Below are 19,593 nucleotides of genomic sequence, written 5' to 3'. Positions count from 1 at the left end.
CTGACTCCCGGGAATTTGGGGGTGCCCCCCCCAAGGAACTAATTGGAGAGAAGGGATCTGCTGCTTTGAGGGAATGGCTGAGCCTGGCCGGGCCTTGCTTCCCTGTTGACCAGAGCAAGGATCTGGTCTGGACAGGCCTGCCCTGTACCTCGCCCCTTCTTAGAACCATGATAGCTTAGAGTGAGGTGAGGGGCTCCAGCCATCCCAGTTGGTCCCTTTCTGCCCCTTCCTTGGAAGGAGGGGTGAGGCTGCCAATCCTCTGCTGTGGAGTCCCCACCCTTGACCAAGCTCTTGGGGCTCATTCCTGGGGCACTGTGGCCTGGTCTTGCTTTGAAACTGAGGAAGGACAAAGGGAGGCTAGCAGTTTTGAGTGAGTCCTAAGCCAGCCCAGTCTCAGGCCGGCTGCTAAGACATGCTACCATGTTCATTTTTGTAAAAATAAAGCTTGATTGTTCACAGATCCAGTTCCTCTCTGGCTGGGGAGTCCTGGGAGGCCCTAAGAGGGGACCGACATCTTCAAACATGAGGATGGGCATGTTGGGGAAAGGGTAAGACCAGCCCCATGGCTCAGTGTCCCAAAGACCAAATCTCTCATTACCACTCACCCCTTTGCCCCGGTGGTGGGTGGGTGTCACCTGCGGGGTAGAGGACTGTGGAAAGGCTCTGCGCTTTTGGGGAGCTAAGCTACTCCCCATCTGCAGTAACCCTTCTTCACCCTACTCTAACACACCCACACTCTTTGCAATGATACAACCCTCCTTCTGCCTTTACACCCTCAATGTCTTAATCTCCTGGGCTGCTTTTAAGGTTTCTGTATTTCAAAACCTTCTTTACCTTACCTCCCCTTACTGTGGGGAGCTCATCTGGGCCCTTCTGCAAGCTAAGACAGCCCAGGGTCTCTGCCAGCCTAGTGTCCCTCTGAATTTATGCAAACAGTATGGGGAAGATACACCCCCCCTAGCGCTAGGCTCAGGGCTTCCCTTTATGTGAAAGGCTTGTTGAAGCCTTTGATGTTGAAGGTCCCTGAGGAGGAGAGAAGGGAGTGTCCTCACCAGCACCCTTCCTGGTGACAGCATAGAGCGGTGGACAAAAGGGCAGCCCCTCAACAGTGACTCAGAATGACTTTACTTGGGAGATCAGACCATGATATGGGGGCTAGGAGCACCCCAAGGCCCAGTTCTCACAGAGCCTGGACAGCTCATGGAAGAGAGGACATACCCCTGCACCAGAAAGGGGGTGGCCCAAGCCACAAAGTCCAGAAGAGCCTCACCCACCCGCCATGCTGTCAGAAGGGCAGGCTCAGGGATGCTCCGCTACTGGGTCTTACAGTCCCCGTCACTGCTGTGGGCCGTCTTCACTTTCTTTAGCTCCTTCTGAAGCTCTGACTCAGCCGCCAGGACCTCCTTTGGCTTCTGGTACTGTGGATGGAACCAGGAAGAGCACATCATTCAGCCACATCTCCCCTCCCTACATACACACTCCGGGCCTCCTCTGATCCCGTTATTTGAAAATGAGGAAATTGATGCCTACAAGGCTGAATGATTTGCTCAAGGTCACATGGCTGGATAGGAGCCTTCCACCAGAATCCCAGGCCTGTAATTTCCATCCCTCCACGTCACCCTCTGTCTTCTTCCAGCTGTGACTTCTAAGATCAGCTGAGCCCCCCCACCCTGAAGGAGAGGTGCCTGTTCTCTAGCAAGCACAGGCCAGGTGTTGGGGCTGGAACCAGGGACTCCTATGGGATGGGAAATGGGCAGGGAAAGGAGGAGTGTCTCCCTGATTCAGTGGCCAAGAAGTCTGGGTAAATCTTACAGAGATGATCAGGGTGCAGTTGGCATGAGCAAAGCTCAGCGAGGACTCATCCAGAGGTAGCTGGTATCTGTCTAGGTCGGGAATGGAGAACTTCTTGTAGTACCTGTGGGAACACCAAGAGGTCATCAGCACATCCAGCAAAGTGACCCCCAGCAACTGGGCAGCAGGCCCTCTGGTGCCAACTTTCTACACTGTTCTTCCACACTTTCCACAGAGCCAAAGAGGAAGAAGGGAAGCCAGTTAGAACATCAGTATGAATGAAAGGTGTTTTGGCGAAGCCAGCAGTGGAAGGGCAGGACCCGTCATGGTTCCTTGATTAGACCAGGGATTAGAGTGACTCCTTCAGGCCCAGACTCCCAAAGACATGCAGAAGAAGCCTCTTGTAATACATAGCTCGGGCAGGCCTCCGCTGTACCCCAAGAACACGGGAACATGTATGCTAACAAGGGACAGAATAAATCTGGCTAGGGCTGTTCCCCAAAGCTGGGGACCAAGAGTTGCCATTTACATGCAACTTTCTCTGAAGGCCCCAGCTACTTTTTCCCTCTTTTGGGGTCTTTCAAGGCCCTGTGGGCCTGACTCCTCTTTTTTTTTTTTTTTTTTTTTTTAAGATTTTATTTATTTATTTGAGACAGAGAGAATGAGAGAGAGAGCACATGAGAGGGGGGAGGGTCAGAGGCAGAAGCAGGCTCCCCGCCGAGCAGGGAGCCCGATGCGGGACTCGATCCTGGGACTCCAGGATCATGACCTGAGCCGAAGGCAGTCGCTTAACCAACTGAGCCACCCAGGCGCCCCCTGACTCCTCTTGTAGGCCAGAGAGGGAAGTACATCCACAAAGAGAAATCTAGGAGGACAAACCACATGACTCATCTCAGAAGCTGGATCTCTGGACTACTTTGCTGGCCCTGAAACGTCCCCCCTCCATTTTCACACACAATCCCTATCATCTGTAAGGGCCAGTCCAGAGATTAATGATCCTTTTTAGTAAAAACAAACCCAAAAAACCCAGAGAGCAATACCTAGCCCAGATGTATACAACTGGACTTCATTCTACAGGAAATCTGACCTTTACCGAAGTGGGAGGTAACGGGTCTCGCCTGGCTTCATGGCCAGCTGTCCGTGGAGTCGGGACCCAGCTCCTTGCTCCCGGTCAGGTGCTTGTCACCAAGAGCGTTCTCTAGCAGCAGGCCTGTGTGGCGTCTAACCTGGTGCAAGTGGAGCCCGGGGCCTCAGCCAGTGGCCGGCAGACCTGCTCCCCAGGCCTGGCATCCCCCCTGCCGCCCTGGGGCTGTGGGCTGGGAAGGGAAACGCTGCGGGCAGGTACACACAAACTCAAGTCAGGGGCCTGGAGCGGACGGGGCTTTGACTACTTCAGAGGGGCCTGGGCCTGGTGGTGACAGCTACTCCGGGTCCACTTCAAAAGCCCCGCTGCCCCAGGGACTCAGAGTTGACATCAATGCAGCACTTCTGCCCTGCTCTCCTATCCAAATCCCCGGGAGTTCAGCGGAGGCGCTCAGGGCCCCTCTCCTCCCAGGTTCTCCGCTCCCCGCCAAGGTGCTGGGACCCACAGCAGGAGAAGAATGTTTACTTAAAGGCTGACAGTTCAAAAGGAGTGGGGGCTGGGGGATCCTAATGGCACCACAAGCTTGCTTTATTTCCCAAAGCTCTGCCCCAGGGAAAGGCGATCCATCTGCCTGCAAAACCGGGGTGGAATGCGGCCTCATCCTCCTCCTAGCTGGCCAGGCTGAGGGCTCTTCCTGGGGCCCTTGGGCTGGCCAGCAAAGGTGGCAGACACTGATAATAGGGGGGAGTCAAAGGTTAAACAGCAGAGATTAGATGAACACAAAGGCTTGTTAGGAAGTGTTAACATCTTCCCTGCAAATATACACAAGCAGCAGAACTGGGAGAGAAGCAGCCCGGGCACGCGCGCAGCCTAGCCGACGCAGCGGGGCCTGCGTGAGCCTCACCGTGCAGAGCGTGGGGCCATCGTTTCTGCCTGCCTGGCTTGTGCTCCACGTGGGACAGGGACATGCCTGGGTACCCTCAGAGGGGTGCCGGCTGGGACACTGGGACTGAAAAGAGAAACCCAGGGGGCTTGGCCTCCGCCCACACCTGTCACTAGGAGGCAAGGGGGATGGAGGCAGAGTGTGGATGCTCTGCTTTGTCTTGAGTCTGTTCTAATGGATTTAGTTTACTGGCTGAGGTTACACAACTTTGATGGGCAGTGTTCAAGGGAGTCTGGGACATCTGCTTCCCCTCCTCAGGGGTGCAGCCCAGCCCCTTCTCACCTCCGTCCCCTGGCCTTGGGGTTCACCCTGCGAGGAACCACACTTGACTTTCTCACTGGCACCTGGACTAGAGAGGGACACACTGTGCTTCTGGAAAAGAACACTCAGCCTCAGGCAACCCTGAGGAGGCAGCAAACACGTCTTTAGGCATCAACTGTGTCCTAGGCCTTGAGCTGTGAGCTGGGGATTTAAAGATGAAGAAGAAAGAAGGCCCTATCTCTGCCTGAGGAGAGCTTGTGTTTCTGCTGAAAGCTAGGCCCTCATAGTGCAGCGGTTCCTGGGCTTTTGGCAGACACGTGACACTCCCCTGTTCCCATCTCCTCCTACTGTTCTCAGCCTCAGTCACACAATGAAAGGGGACGTTTGTTAATGCTTAGTGGGGCCAGGCACTGCTCCACACACATCGAATCCTCAAAGCAACCCCCTCAGGCTGGTTGCCTTTATTATCCTCTTTCACAAAAGAGAAAACGGAGATACAGATAGGTATCTTGCTGGAGTCACAAAACTGGTCAGTGGAGAAGCCCTTATTACAAGTAATAATTCCCCAAATCTCCTGACCCTCCATCTCTCCACACTCTCTCCTCCGAGTAACAAACCCCTGGTCTAGGTTCCCTGCTGTCCAAGGACGGAGCAGATATGGGGGGATCTCCCTTAGGATCCAACGACCCTGCAGGTCCTCCAGGTACTCTAACACAGTGGCTTTCCTTTCTGAAAGTCAGAAGTTTTCGAAAGACATGGGGAAGCAAAGGCTCTCAGGACAACTCTGGTCCTGGCCTGTGACCCTGGGCAGGCCTCTTCACTTCTGGGCCCCGGTTTCTTCCTCCAGATGCCTTCCTCCAATAAAGCAGCTGAATGAACTTTAGTCACCGAACTAGATGAACGAGATGAACTTTAAGTCACTGTCAAAAGGACCAGAAGAGGCCAACTCTGTACCTCCCCCCAAACTGTGCTGAAAGGATGGCTCCTTCACTTGGGCTACTTCAGAAATGACCCACAGTACCCCACTGCTCTCCCGCTGTATCCTCTTCCCAATTTCCAGTTGTTTCCCAACCTACTCTTTGCAGTGAACTGAGAAAGAATACAAGAGGCCAGGCCTCTGGAGACAGACTCGGAGGAGAGGCTGAAAAGCAGAAGCAGGGCCGCTGTGGAGAGTTACACAGGCCGCGCCCCACACACAGCTCCGGGGCGCCCTGCACACCCGCACACGGGTTTGGCAAGACTGGGCCTGAGAAGCCTCTAGCCAGTCCCGCCCTTAGAAAAGCAGTAGGCAAACCTTCCTTCTTTCTTAAACATCACAGCTCCAGGCAAGCCGATCATCCCTGCCTACAGCAGCCCTTCCTGGACTCACAATGCACATTCACATACTAAGACCGCCATACGTCCTACCAAAGAGAAACTTGTTTAATCCAGTTCCCTAAATTTATTTGACCACGGAATCCTTTTTTTCTAGTGATGCCTATTAATACCTCCCAGTGTTAATATTACCAGTGTCAAATCAGCCAAGTTCTAATTTCCAAAGAATTGCTAAAGACATGCTTCAGGCCGGCCATTGTCCCGGACGTTTGTATACATATGATTTCATCAAATTGCCCAAACAGTCTGTGAGGTGGGTATGAGTATTCTCCTGTGTGAGGAAGCCTTGCCCAAAATACTACAGTTAGTACGTGGCAGAGGCCAGATTTAAGCCAGCCCCTTCCCACTCCAGTGCCCTTGTCCATTCCACTTAATGGCTGCCAGCTTCTAGTCTGAGGCTAAGAATCTTCTTTCTGCACACTCTTATCAGGAACAGGCAGTACCACACTGGGATCCTGGAAAAGCACTTTCTTCCCTGATTCATCCCCTCCCTAATACATGAGGCCAAGGACATGATACATTGGAATCAATCCTTTCCAGAAAAGTGACCAACCCAGTCCTTCAGGGACAAGGCAGGTATGGACAAGGAACATTGGCTTTTACTAGTAACCACATTCCAGAATATTAGAACTCAGGCAGGCACAGAACTAGCAGGTAATGGAAAAAGGCAAATCAGAGAGAGATGCCACGGTGTGGATACTGCAGATGTCCGGGCAGCTAGACTGTCGCTAACTTTCCCTTTGCAAGTCAGCTCATCACACTTACTTTACAGACACATTTATATAATCATTACGATATAACACAAGAATGAAAATATGTACCCTGCCCAACACTGGATGGCGTGACGATTTTTTTTTTTTAAAGATTTTATTTATTTATTTGACAGAGAGACAGCGAGAGAGGGAACACAAGCAGGGGGAGTGGGAGAGGGAGAAGCAGGCCTCCCGCTGAGCAGGGAGCCTGATGCGGGGCTCGATCCCAGGACCCTGGGATCGTGACCTGAGCCGAAGGCAGACGCTAATGACTGAGCCACCCAGGCGCCCCAGAAAACAGATTTTTAACGTACCCTGAAAAAAAACAGTATCCTGCTCAAAAGAATAACCACTGAGTTGTTTAATTAGTGGTAGTAAAGGTATAAGACACATTACTGCCCCTGGTAGGAGATGAAAATGCCACTCGGCTCAAGAAAGAGCCGGTTAAAGGTTTAGTGGCCTTTTTCTCCTACCTCTGGGCAGAGGGACCCGAGGAAGGCTGGGCTGAGCCAGGCAGGGCCACTGGACCAGAGGCTCAGTGCGGGCTCCGAAGCGGGCACTCACATACTCCTCTCCCCTCTGTGGGGATCCAGCCCCGGCCCTGTCCCTTCTAGGGGCATTACTTCCATCCCACCTGGCCTCACCCATCAGTTCAAAAATGTCTCCAGCTGCCTTGAGCGCAGGAGTGGGCTTCTAGCCATGTTGCTCCTGGCCAACAGCGCCGCCTACAGCTGGGTATGTGCAGCAGATGGGACCCAGAGGATCTGCCCGCAGATGAATTTTTTGGTGAGCTAGCTGGCCTCTCTTCTCTCACTCCCCAGTAATCACATTTCTGCCTGATATCTGTATTCGACAGTGACCTCTGGGGGACAAAAGGGAGGCAGCAGCCAGCTCTACAAACTGCTAGGCTGCAGATTCAAGTGCTATGAGAAGCACTTTTGTTCCCAGTTTGGACCCAGGGCCTCTTACGCCAGGGAATGCTTGCTGAAGCACAGAGTTTGTTTTCCTAAAGGCAATTTCTCTGTTGTCTGAAATTGCTAAATTCCACTTTAGGCGCTGACTCCCATTAATGATGAGAACAATAACAGGAATAAACTGCCTTTTATCTGAGGGCTTCAAAGTGCTTTATAAACGCAAACCCTTATTATTATGACTTTATAGACAAGGCCCACTGCAGGGGCTGCTGGCTACATGAAGAGCAATAATCTTGAAATTAATTCATTCGTCTCCACCCCTTCCCCATCCCCTTAACCCTGCCAAAGTGAGAGGGTATGGGGGTCATAAGCAGAGGGCAGAACCCAAGGCTGCGCCGGGGGAGCCTGGGAGCTGTGCTGCTTTCCTGTGGGCCTCGTGGACCTGAGGGAGCTGGGAGGGGAGGCGGCACCACACCCCCCAAGGAGCCGGACAAGGAGCTGGGTCCTCCTGACTGCACGAAACGGATGGATGGCGGCACCTCTGGCCCAAGCTCAGCACCCACAAGGCATGTTGGGTGGCTCCAGTGTGTGGACCAGTCACTCATAAAACCTTCCATTTTAATACCTCAACTATATTTCATGGGAGTTGGTCCTATACTGCAATTCCTCTGGCCCAGGTCAAGACCAGCTCATTAACATGGTTCTCCAGTGATCAGTCAGAGCTCTGGAAATCTAAATGCATTTCCAAGATGGTCAGCCCAGAAACAGCCCTGCCTGGACCACATCTCCTCCTTGGCCACCTTCTGTTCCCTCTCCCCTTGCCTGCCCCCAGCAGAACAGTAGGAGAGAAATAAAGGGAAGTTAGGTGCCCCTTCTGAAACAGAACGCAAGAGACTTCCAGGAGGCCAAAGTACCTGCCTACTGCCCGTCAGCCCCGGGCGGGATAAGGTTGGCTAACCCCAGACCAGTACTTTAAGTGCTCTAACTGCCACCTCAGCTGGGTGTGCCCTCTAGGCTATGGCTCCCTGACAGCCCCGACAGTGATGTCACCAGGCCAAGTTCACCATGGACTGGATCCAGCCAGGGGGTCAAGGTAATAATCTTACAGCAGAACCACCTACGATCACAAGTTAATGGCCAGGTGATTCCTCATCCCCTCATTCAACAAATATTTGTTGAACCCCAGTACGTGCCAGTTACCGGACCAGACATTTCTTGTTCCAATTTCCCGCCCTGAGGGAGCTGATTACATTATTCAAGCTGGTCCTGCGGAGAGGAAGCCCTCCCACAGGCCGGCAGGTGCCCATCATGCCACTTACTTTTTGTTGGTTGTTCGGACAACGATGCAGCGCTCCTTCTGGTCCACACAGACACTGTAGACGTCCTTAGGGTAGGGGAGGTTTCGAATCCGCCACTGGAAGCTCATCTTGGTGTCCTTGCGCATGAAGATGGGCTGCAGAAGGCAAATCCAACTTAGGACCGCTCTTGGTGAGGGCCAGCAAGGGATGGCTTCCTGCTCTGCAAAGCTCTACCCGGGGCCCACAACAGGAGACCCTCAGCTCTTCCCACAGCTCCCCCCTGACAATGCTGTTGCTGTGACATTCTAGGCCTGGAGCCCTTGTCCTGGGATGACCAAGCCAAGCATTCATTCATTCATTCATTCATTCAAGGATGACCATACCCAAGTACAGGTATTCATTCAGGCAAACACTTCCAGAACTCTGTGCCCAGATGGGCATGGGAGACAAGGTGGTGAATGAGACATGGCGTCTGCCCTCCAGGCCCACTCCCACCACCCCCTCCCCGACACCTAACAGATAGACATACATTGGCATTGTCTTCCTTGATGAATTCAGACCCCAGGCTCCCTGCTCCTGGGAGTGCTGGCTCTCCCACCTCAATCTGCCATTGGCCCAAGGCTCCCAAGGCACTTTTCACTCGCCACTTTCTCACTGGGGAGAGAAGGAAGCAACGGGATTACTGGGAAGGAAGGGACTCTGCTCTTCCTGCTGAATCACATTAGATGACGGGAAGGGGAGAGAAGTGGGCGGGGCATGGCCTTGACACCAGCTCGGTCCATGTGAGCAGGACCTCCCAGCTGCCGAAAGCCCAACGCCCAGCAGAGCATTCCGATACTGGATACCCTGGAAAGGCCGTATCACGGGTACCCAAACCAAAGGGATTGAACAAAGCTCTGAAAGAAATCGAGTGGAGTTAAGAATCCTCCAGGTGTGATTTCAAGCAAGGGAGAGATGTGCTGGTTAGGAAAAGGGGAGCTACTGGTAACGGGGAACATTTGGATCCCAACAGGTATGAACTGAGATGCATTTTTTTCCGTCTACAAATGTGTAAAGGAAAAATAAATTAAGAAGATGAAAGCTGACAGGCAGATTTGTCTCATGATTTGTAAAGTCCAAATACAGAAATTCACTCATTTCAGGTATACCTGGCTTAGAACAGCCCCAGAATTGTATTTAAACAAAATGTTAGGTACATACCAGATTTTAAATGCATTATTTATAGAAGATCTCATGTGAGTATTTTTTGTAGAGCAGGATCATTCTTTTAAAATGCAAACAATTGTCTCTATTTTACCTTGGTTTACAACCCACATGTTTACGGAAGTTTTTTTTTTCCCCCAAGTAAGGTGCATACGGTATGGCAATCGTAAGTGAAAAAACTAGTTCAGTGGACATTATCTGAGGACCCCTGCCAGGATTCTGGGAACCCCAGTCATCCAGGTCCTCCGGGCGCACCCATCACAGCAGGGGATCCTCCCCTGCCCCCCACCCCCAGCTGTAACCCTAGGGCTTCTCTCTCTTCCTGCAGCATCCGCGTCCTCTAGGAGGGCAGCCTAATTGCCACCAAAGGCCAGCAGCCTTCCTGAAGCCGTTGTAAGCAGCTACAAGGTCAGAAAGTGCCTGGTGTGCCACGGCTGCTCCCGGCCACTCCTCTTTCTGGGCTGGGGGGTGAGACCTGGAGTCGGAGTCTCAGGATGGGAGACCTTTGGAGCCACTGTGCCAAACCCAAACACCCTCCCTGCTCCAAGTAAGGCACGCAAGCTGAACACAAAAGTGTGCTGTAAAATTAGAATTTTCCCTTGAATATGTGCTTTTATAAGGTCTGCTGCATTCTGCAGTGTGATTTTATTATGTCTTAGGGCCAAAAATTCTCCCTAGAAACACATTTCCAAGTTTATAATGAAAATTAATAAGGAAGAGTAAAAACTTGGAAATATGCTTTACCGGCAACTTTTTTTTCACAAATACTTCTACTCTCTTAAGTGAATGGACTGTGACCGGGAGTATATCCAAATCTATTCGTGTAATACCTCACTTAACTGGAGGCCAGCCTTCTGGCTCTTTCACCACCCTTTTTTTTTAAAAAAAAAAAACACCTTGGGATTAAATTCTTTGCTAGAATGTAGAAGAAAGTCTCCCTGGGACGCCTGGGTGGCTCAGTTGGTTAAGCGTCTGCCTTCGGCTCAGGTCATGATCCCAGTGTCCTGGGATCGAGTCCCACATCAGCCTCCTTGCTCAGCAAGGGGCCTGCTTCTCCCTCTGCCTGCCTCTGTCTCTCTGATAAATAAATAAATCTTAAAAAATATATATATATTTTTTAAAAAGTGTATTTAAAAAAGTCTCCCTACTCATTCCATTATAAGATCCAATAAACGGTTTTGGTGAAGTCCTTGTTATTTTCCCCATGTATATGGGCATGAATGCACACGTGCAAATACTCACTTTGTCTTGTCTTTCTTGTCCTGTCTTTGTTCCTAACTCAAGGACAGTTCCTGCAGCAACAGAGGGCTGTTTCCACCTGCTGTCACTCTGATTTGATTATATGTTAAACCCAAACTGGTGTGTGGAGGGTAGCTCCCTGGGACGCTGTCGTATCCTCCCGGCTGAGCCAGAGCCAGTCCTTGGAAAGGAGCCTCTCAATGACCCTAAGGGGTCTGATGGGGAGTATGTGAAGGAGACAGTGCCTGGGGGCTTCTTCCTGAGTCAGCAGGAAGCAGGCTGATGTCCTTGACTGCTGAAAGGAAGCCCCATCTTTCAGGTGGGCTGGAAAGTGGAGGTCCTACAGGCTCTTTCCCCAAAGCTCCAAGCCGTGGCCTGCTTCCAATGTGGATAATTACATTCCCCTTTCCTAAATACTCCCTGCAGCTTAAACTGGATGCAGGATTCTTCTTTTCTGCCCTAAAACACTGCAACATTGCTCTGTGGCTATTAAACAGCTGCCGCGTCCCATCCCTGAGGAGGCGGAAGGGAATCGAGTGGGTCATTTATAAAGCTGGTGAAGTGCTTGGGGATGAAAGTGCTCAATATCCTCCAAATGCAGCCTGGGGTGGTTAGGCTGGCGGTCAAATACCAAAGCAGATTAAGCCGGTAATCCAAGGTAATCCGAATGTAACAATGGGGGATGGCCTGCCCTTCAGCCTCTGCCCCCCCCCCCCCCCCCCCCCGACATGCTGTGTCCTTCTGGGGCTGGTTTGATGTTCCGATCATTGTTACAGGGCCCTTCAGGTTTTCCCCCTATGACTACATACAGCACTCATTGTGCGGGGTGGGAACGAATAGCATTAGACTGTTGAAAAAAAATATGACACCACTATGCTTATTAACACTGACTGGAAGAACTCCATGCTACACAGTTGCACCACTGGCAAATTACTTTCTGGGTTTCTCTAACAGAAAACCAGTTTAGCCAATTATCAAATTTGTATAGTTAGCTGGAAAAATGGAAACGATTCCCATTTGTGGCCATCACAGCCCTGTCCGTATTTTACTTCAGAGAGTGCTCGAGCTCAAGTTAGTTCAGGCCCTGAGATTGTTTATACTTAAAAATTAATAATTTTGCAAGGGCAGCTGGTGGGGGTAGGGTGGAGTGGTTGGAGATGGGTAAGAGAAGGACCAGCTGTTCAAAGGGTCCAGTGGTTTGAGTGGGGTGTTCCTGTCTGCCCATCTCTGTCCTGCTCCCACCAGCCCCTTCTCAGTCATTCTGGGGGGAACAAAATTTAAGAAGAAGAAGAGAGAGCAGGATTAAATATTCTCAACTCCCAATAGTATGTTGCTGTGCATTACAGCATGGGCTCTTAACCAGGCAGACTCAGACTTAAATCCTAACTCAGAAACTAACCAGCTTTGGAATTCTGAGCAAGGTGCTTAACCTCTTAGAGCTTCCATTTTTTTCTGACTGTAAAAGGGGACAACAGTGCGTACCTCATCAGGCTGTAATGAGGATGATTCAGTGAGATAACTCATATAAAGCACTTAGCACGGTGCCTAATAAAAGTTATGGTATTAATATCATTATTAGGTAAAGTTTAGCCAGTGTTCTATCAATCTCCATTTCTGCTTTTAAGAAAAAAAGGAGTTTGTAGGCCCTTGTCTATTCCCCACCTGCCAAGAGAAGTGACAGGTTAATGTGGGATGCTACAGAGGAAGGTACCAAAACTTGTTTTTCATTTTAATTTCATATCCAAGCACAACGAAGAGGCTGGGGGTTATTTGTTTGTTTTTATGGCCACAGCAGCTCTAGGTGGGTTATTTGCTCTGAGTGGAGGAAAGAGGTGGTGCTGGGGGCTGCGGGAAGGAACTGGCCTGGCAATGGTGGTGCTTAGCCCACGTGACCTCTGCTTTTATAAGCTCGCCCCTGTTAGGCATTCCAAGGCTGTCACCCCCTGGGAGCGCTATAAATTACAATGCATTGTGAGGATATTACTACTGTATTGGTTTCCACCAAATCAGTGTCATATGCTAAACACATCAAGATTTTTAATAGCACCAGACTAAACCAATTGGGACTGGAACCCAAGCAGCTCATAATAAGGAGGGATCAACACTTCACTCTGCGACTGAACATGCGCAGGACACACATTTTAAGACTGGAGACTAAGAAAATGCAAACCAGTGTAATCCGTGTTGTTGGTTCTAGACATTTATGAGCTGTCAGAAAAAGGGAAAAAGAAATTCCCTTGCCAATACTACCTGTCGATCAGGCCCACGAAGAAATTAAAGTCAAGAATAATGACAAGAAAATAACCCAAGCCATGATTCCACCATTGGATTTAGCATTTCAGGTGGAACTTAATAAAGAGACCAACTCCCACTGCTGAGAGCCCCAGGCCCTGGGTCAAATCAGCAGCCACCTAGCTCTGGGAAGTCCGTTAATGCTGATGTGCATACCTGGGCACAGAGGATGGACAAATCAAGTAATTCCCAGAAATCTGAGCTGGAGCCCCTATTCATGAGACTAGTGTTAGAGGAAAAGAGCTGCAGGAATGAAAACAACAATGTTGCAAAATCCCCATTTTTACTCAGGACCCCCTCTGATTCAGACATTTTCCAAGGCAAGGGTCAGATTTAACAGTGCAGCCTCTGAGCCTGGACCAGTACCTGCTGCGGCTGTGGCTTCAGAAAACAAACAAACAAACAAACAAAACAACTGCAGTTAAAGCCTGCCCTTAACTCTACCCACTCAGCCTGGAGTAGAGGCCCACTTCCAATTCTGCCTTCTCTCTACAGTTTTTTTTTTTTTTTTTAAGATTTTATTTATTTATTTGACAGAGAGAGACACAGCGAGAGAGGGAACACAAGCACGGGGAGTGGGAGAGGGAGAAGCAGGCTTCCCGAGGAGCAGAGAGCCTGACGCAGGGCTCGATCCCAGGACCCCGGGATCATGACCTGAGCCGAAGGCAGATGCGTAACGACTGAGCCCCCAGGCGCCCCTCTCTCTATAGTTCTATCCCAGCAGTTTCCCTACAGAAGACTTTCTCACACTCTCACTGATCTAGGGGTCTGGTAGAGTTTACCCCTCAAGCGGACGCCCACTCCACCCCTGACCTCACATTATTCTCAGGAACAGTCTTGCCTTGAGGGCCTCAGTCTCCCCTGGCTTCCACCTTTGGTGCTCATTCCTCCCGCAAGCCTCAGGCTAGAACTGCTTACCCGTGCTTTAGGACACCGCAAGTGTTCCTATGGGCCCAGTGGAAGCCCCCGTCACTTACCAAGTAGTTCGCCTGTCTTCTCATCATATTCTTCGGCCATTTCCTTTCCATCTGGGAACAAATAGTGCACCTTCCTTCTCCCTACGCACAAAGCAGAGTGCCTTACCTTCACGCCTCTTCTTACCTTGCGCCTTGCACATCAAGGGATCTACCTGGGAAATACCAACAGCCTTGGGCTTGGGCGTGAGAAACCCTCCCATGAACTCCTTACCAATCATTGCCCACCGCTACTTTAAGACAAGTCCCGGGACGCCTTTCCTTTCTGCAGCTTTCTCTGAACGTGTCTTTGCTCTGCTGTTCCCTCTTCCAGCAAAGCTCCATAATTCTTCTCATCTGTTGAACTCCCTGCTCTTCAAAACCCAGCTCAAATGTCACTCCACTGGGAAGTCTTTAGCCACCCTGGCAAAATTCATCACTTCCTTATTTGTTTGGGCCTCCCTAGTGCTTTATTCATATCCATAGTGGAGCATTTATCATATAGTATGGTACTTTTTTTAAAGAGCATCCTCTCTCCAGGAACAGTGCCGTATTTATCTTTGTCTCCCCAGTTCCTAAAACCAAGCCTATGTGCTCAGGATATTGAACTGGGTTTCCTGACCAAGCACTCCATCTAGCCACATCATTGCTGTGCCTTCTGCACGTCTCTAGGCCATTCCTAGCACACAGCCACATGTTAGTCCTCTTATGTTTTCTTCATGGCACTTACCTCTGTTACGATTTGTGATTCTTTGATTATCGCCTGTCTCTATTAGATAGGAGGGGTTTTATCCTGCTTGCCTATGGTTTCCCTAACACCAAGCATAGTACCTGGCATATGTTAGGAGCTCAACTAAGTATTAATTGAAAGAATGAACATTGATTCAACTTTCATTGAAAGAATGCAAGAATCCAGGGGAGTTTCCTAGCCCAACTCTTCCACCTATATATTATAATCCTAAGTATTTTTTTTTAAAGTGACTGTGTAATTTCCCCTATTTTTACAAATGGGTGAGTTGACATAGATAGGCTCCTCAGTGAGCCTAATAACAGGGACAGGTACCCAACCTACACTTGATAAATAAGAGCTCCAAGGAGCAGCTAAAGGAGTCACTACCTAAAATTTGCAACTGTATCTGATCTACCAAGATTTTTTCCCATTTAATTCATTCCCCTGGACATAGTTCCCTTGAGTCATTCCTAATTTGTATTCTAGGGAAACTCATCTCCAAATTTGCAGGGCTTCTCAGCACCCTAAATCATTTGGATGGCTAATAGAGCTGGAAGGGGTTTTCCTGTCAGGAGTGGGATAAAAGGTGCTGCCTGTGAGTAGCTGAAGGTTTCTGGCCTGACCCTCTTCTCCCCCTGGAGTCCATCTTGAGTCCAGGCAGGATGCAGTGCTTACTACTGGCCAGGCATTTTATGTGTTTTATTGAATTGAATTCTCAAAATAATCCTATCTGCCCCCATTACTCGTATTTTACAAATGAGGGAAACTGAGGCTTAAAGGTCATGTAACTTGTCCAAGCTCATAAAGCTATGAAAGGACAAACCCAGACTTAAGCTCATTTGAGGCCAAATTCCATGCTCTAATAACCATACTAGGATAATGTCTATAGCTTTAAATATTTGTAAGGTTGAACACTGTTCCAAAGGTTTATTGGTCATGTTTCTAGTGAATTATTACCTGTTTAGACCTTAGCATATTTTATTTGGGTATTCATCTTTTTCTTACTAATCTGATTGACCTTTATGATATTAACCATTTAATTTTTATATAGTCAACTATTTTTTCCTTTGTGGTTACTACCCAGGAGTTGTGTTCAGAATTTCCTCCCTTACCCGAAGATTATATAATAATTATCTGTACTTTATTCTAATACATATTTACTCTATAGGTATATATATAAATGTATATATGTGGATAATAAACAATTTTTTTTAAAAGATTTTATTTATTTATTAGAGGGAGAGACAGCGAGAGAGGGAACACAAGCAGGGGGAGTGGGAGAAGGAGAAGCAGGGAGCCCGATGCGGGGCTCCATCCCAGGACCCTGGGATCATGACCTGAGCCAAAGGCAGACGCTTAACGACTGAGCCACCCAGGCGCCCCGATAATAAACAATTTTATTAGTATACTTTGGTAAAAAAAAATACACGTATGAGTGTACATGCATGGAAGAAATATGGAAGTTTATGCATGAAAATATAAATTACGGGGGTGCCTGGGTGGCTTAGTCAGTTGAGCATCCAATTCTTGTTTCCGGCTCAGGTCATGATATCGGGGTTGTGGGGTTGTGGGATGGAGCGCTGTGCTGGGCTCTGCAGGGAGTCTGCTGGAGATTCTCTCCCTCTGCCCCTCCCTCCATTCATTCTTTCTCTCTCTAAAATACTAAATAAAAATCTTTTTTTTTTTAAAGATTTTATTTATTTGACAGAAAGAGACACACCGAGAGAGGGAACACAAGCGGGGAGTGGGAGAGGGAGAAGCAGGCTTCCCTCAGAGCAGGGAGCCCGATGCAGAGCTCAATCCCAGGACCCCGGGACCATGACCTGAGCCGAAGGCAGACGCTTAATGACTGAGCCACCCAGGCGCCCCATTTTTTTTTTTTTAAGATTTTTATTTAGGGAGCTTCTCCTGCTCCCTCTGCCATACCCCCTGTTTGTGCTCTAATAAAGAAAATATTTTTTTAAAAAGTAAATTATGATTATCTCTAGATGGTAGTTGATGGGTGATTTTACTTATTTTTCATATTTCCATAACGAGCATAAATTCTTTCTGGAAAAAATTTGGAGTATTGGGTTCTTATTACCAATAGCAGTGCTTTTTTGTGGGAGGGAGGTAACATCCTCCTCACAGCCACACATCCATCAGAAGGGTAAATCTATAGGAGAGGTTTGACAAGACGTATCCATACACTTAACATTATTATTGTTTATTATTATTTGGTTTGGGGAAAAAAGACCAACAACATTGTTTTGTGATGCTACTAACAAAAAAACCTAACAAAATCCTAGATGATGAAATATTTGTTTAGATACCATCCTGTGACCAAAGGAAGTGAAAGCAGGGACTTGAATATTTGTACCCCCATGTTCACAGCAGGATTATTCACAATAGCTAAACAAATGGAAGCAACCCAAGTGTCCATCAACAGATGAATGGATAAACACAATGTGATGTATGCATACAAACAGTGGAATACTATTTAGCCTTGATACATACAACACAGATGGACACTGAAGTGAAATAAGTGGATGGTAAGTGAAATAAGCCAATCACTAAAGGACAAATATTGTATGACTCCACTTAGGTGATTACATTCCTGCCGTAATCAAATTCATAAAGACAGAAAGTAGAATTGTAGTTGCCAGAGGCTGAGAATGGGGGAGTTAGTGTTTAACACGTACAGAGTTTCAGCTGAAGAAGATGAAGTGCTGGAGATGGATGGTGGTGATGGCTGCACAATGTGAATATACTTTATGCCACAGAACTGCATCCTTAAACATGGTTAGAATGGTAAATTCTAGGGGCGCCTGGGTGGCTCAGTTGGTTGGGCGACGACTGTCTTTGGCTCAGGTCATGATCCTTGGGGTCCCAGGATCTAGTCCCACATTGGGCTCCCTGCTCGGCGGGGAGTCTGCTTCTCCCTCTGACCCTCCCCCCTCTCATGCTCTCACACATAAATAAATAAAATCTTTAAAAAAAAAAAAGATAAATTCTAGGTTACCTTTTTTTTTTTAGATTTATTTATTTATTTGACAGAGAGAGACATAGTGAGAGAGGGAACACAAGCAGGGGGAGTAGGAGAGGGAGAAGCAGGCTTCCCCGCGGTGCAGGGAGCCCGATGTGGGGCTCCATCCCAGGACCCTGGGATCACGACCTGAGCCGAAGGCAGATGCTTAACGACTGAGCCACCCAGGCGCCCCTAGGTTATCTATTTTTTACAATAAAACCAGAAACCACAGTCCTGAGAAAATGTCCAAAATCTTTAACTTGGCAAAGGAGATCACAGCATACCCCAATTTATCCAAAATCCCTCTTCATTTCCCACCATTTCTCCTCACTGCTCCTTGAGAAAAGAGAACTTTTATTCACCCTTGCATCCTAGCACCTGACATAGTGTGGGGGGCTGTTTGACCGGGGGAAGGCTTAAGCCTCACTAAATGTTGTTATTCCCCTAGTAATCAGCCATATATTTCCACAAATCCATACCTCTCTTTACATGTGGGTCATTCCCTCTTCCACACTTAGCAAACCGTATTAATTCTTCAGGACCCATAAACATCACCTTTTCTGTCAGATCTTCTTTCAAAGGGACGATCATTCCCACCTTCGTGCCCTCATACACTTTATAGAAGATTCCAACCTCTACTTAACACACACTCTTACTCATTTACATATCTTTTTCGCCCCCTCCCCCCCCGCTCTAGTACACAGCCTAGTACATAGTAAAAGCCTCCTTAAATGCTGCGTGAACGAATGAAATGAACAGGTGATTTTAATTTCCATGCTTCCCTGATTGGCCTCTGCCTGTGGATGTGCGCCTCCAGCTGGTCGACAAGCTACAGAAATTTAGACCTAATTCATCTGGCTGCCAAGGAGGGGGCAAGGAAAGGACCCCTGCAGCACTGGGGGTCCTACATCCGTCAATCCTAGGGTGAGACAAAATCAGGACTCCTTACCCCCTATGCCCACCTTTTCCAGGCACAGGGCTGGGACCCTTGCTGTTTTCCCTACAGACCCCAGGGAACATTTAGAAGTTCACTTACAAACATTACAGCTGGAAAGGACATCAGAGGTAGCCCCTCCAGCTCATTTTACAGATGAGGAAAATAAGGCCCAAGCAAGTAAAGAGGCTAACTATGACTTAATGGCAGAGTAGTAACTAGAGCCCAGGTCTCCCGCCTCTTCATGACGCCAGGCTGCGTTCAGCAACAGAACCCTACTGACTGGACGAGGGGCTAGGGCTCGTCTAAAACCCTCTTTCATTTGTTTCCTCTTCTGTAAAATGGGGTGGAAAATTAACAGCCTCTTGGGACAGTTATCGGGAGCAAATGACATAACGAATATGAAAGGAGTTAATATTTATTAGTAACAGAACTCAGAGCGGGGCGAAGTGGTGTAGAGGAAACTAGGAGGTATCCAGAGACGCGTGTTCCAGCCACGTCATCTCTCCGGGCCTCAGTTTCCTCATCTGCCAATACAGGACTGGGCCTAGTCTGGCAGCCGCGGCCCTTCCAGCTTGGCCGTCCCAGGCTCGGAGGCCCTTCGCGGAGGCGCCAGCGCGGAGGGCTGCACCCTGGGGGAAAGGACTAGGGAGCTCGTGGGGGCCTCGAGTTACCGTCCTGCAGCAGCGCCGTCTTCTCGGCGGTCCGCAGACTCTCCAACCAGCCGGTTACCGCCATCTTCCCTCTGCCCAGCCGTGCGACCGGCCGCTGCCATGGCAACCATTCCGCCTACGGTCACTTCCGGCCGACCCGGAAGG

The 19,593-nt window shown here is 49.1% G+C and overlaps 1 protein-coding gene across 4 annotated transcripts; it reads right to left on the bottom strand.

Annotated features, from left to right (window-relative positions):
- Window positions 1–1,105: 1,105 nt before the first annotated feature.
- On the bottom strand, window positions 1,106–19,574 carry DPCD (deleted in primary ciliary dyskinesia homolog (mouse)). 4 transcript variants are annotated; one of them, XM_021700166.2, is made up of 6 exons: window positions 19,450–19,574; window positions 14,129–14,209; window positions 8,947–9,071; window positions 8,439–8,572; window positions 1,813–1,915; window positions 1,106–1,418 (listed from the first exon to the last, which is right to left on the bottom strand). In XM_021700166.2, exons 1-6 carry the CDS (start codon window positions 19,511–19,513, stop codon window positions 1,314–1,316), a joined length of 612 nt encoding a protein of 203 aa, XP_021555841.1. In that variant the 5' UTR covers window positions 19,514–19,574; the 3' UTR covers window positions 1,106–1,313. The 4 variants fall into 4 exon arrangements, with proteins under 4 accessions (XP_021555841.1, XP_044772067.1, XP_044772068.1 ...); XM_044916132.1 differs by having other exon boundaries at window positions 8,439–8,601; window positions 8,943–9,071; window positions 19,450–19,551; XM_044916133.1 differs by having other exon boundaries at window positions 1,813–1,879; window positions 19,450–19,551.
- Between the last annotated feature and the right edge of the window lie 19 nt (window positions 19,575–19,593).

Source organism: Neomonachus schauinslandi, chromosome 6, assembly GCF_002201575.2.
Source record: "Neomonachus schauinslandi chromosome 6, ASM220157v2, whole genome shotgun sequence".
In the NCBI taxonomy this organism is placed as follows: domain Eukaryota; kingdom Metazoa; phylum Chordata; class Mammalia; order Carnivora; family Phocidae; genus Neomonachus; species Neomonachus schauinslandi.
The sequence above is the reverse complement of the archived record's forward strand: the minus strand, read 5'-3'. Positions and strand labels throughout refer to the sequence as shown.

Excerpts from the sequence above, each read along its gene's own strand:
- DPCD (XM_044916132.1), bottom strand. The coding sequence starts at position 19,513 with ATGGCGGTAACCGGCTGGTTGGAGAGTCTGCGGACCGCCGAGAAGACG. Across the intron at positions 14,210-19,449 it reads GACGGCGCTGCTGCAGGACG|GGAGAAGGAAGGTGCACTAT; the intron begins GTAACTCGAGGC and ends CTTTGTGCGTAG. Across the intron at positions 1,419-1,812 it reads ACTGCACCCTGATCATCTCT|TACCAGAAGCCAAAGGAGGT; the intron begins GTAAGATTTACC and ends TTCCATCCACAG.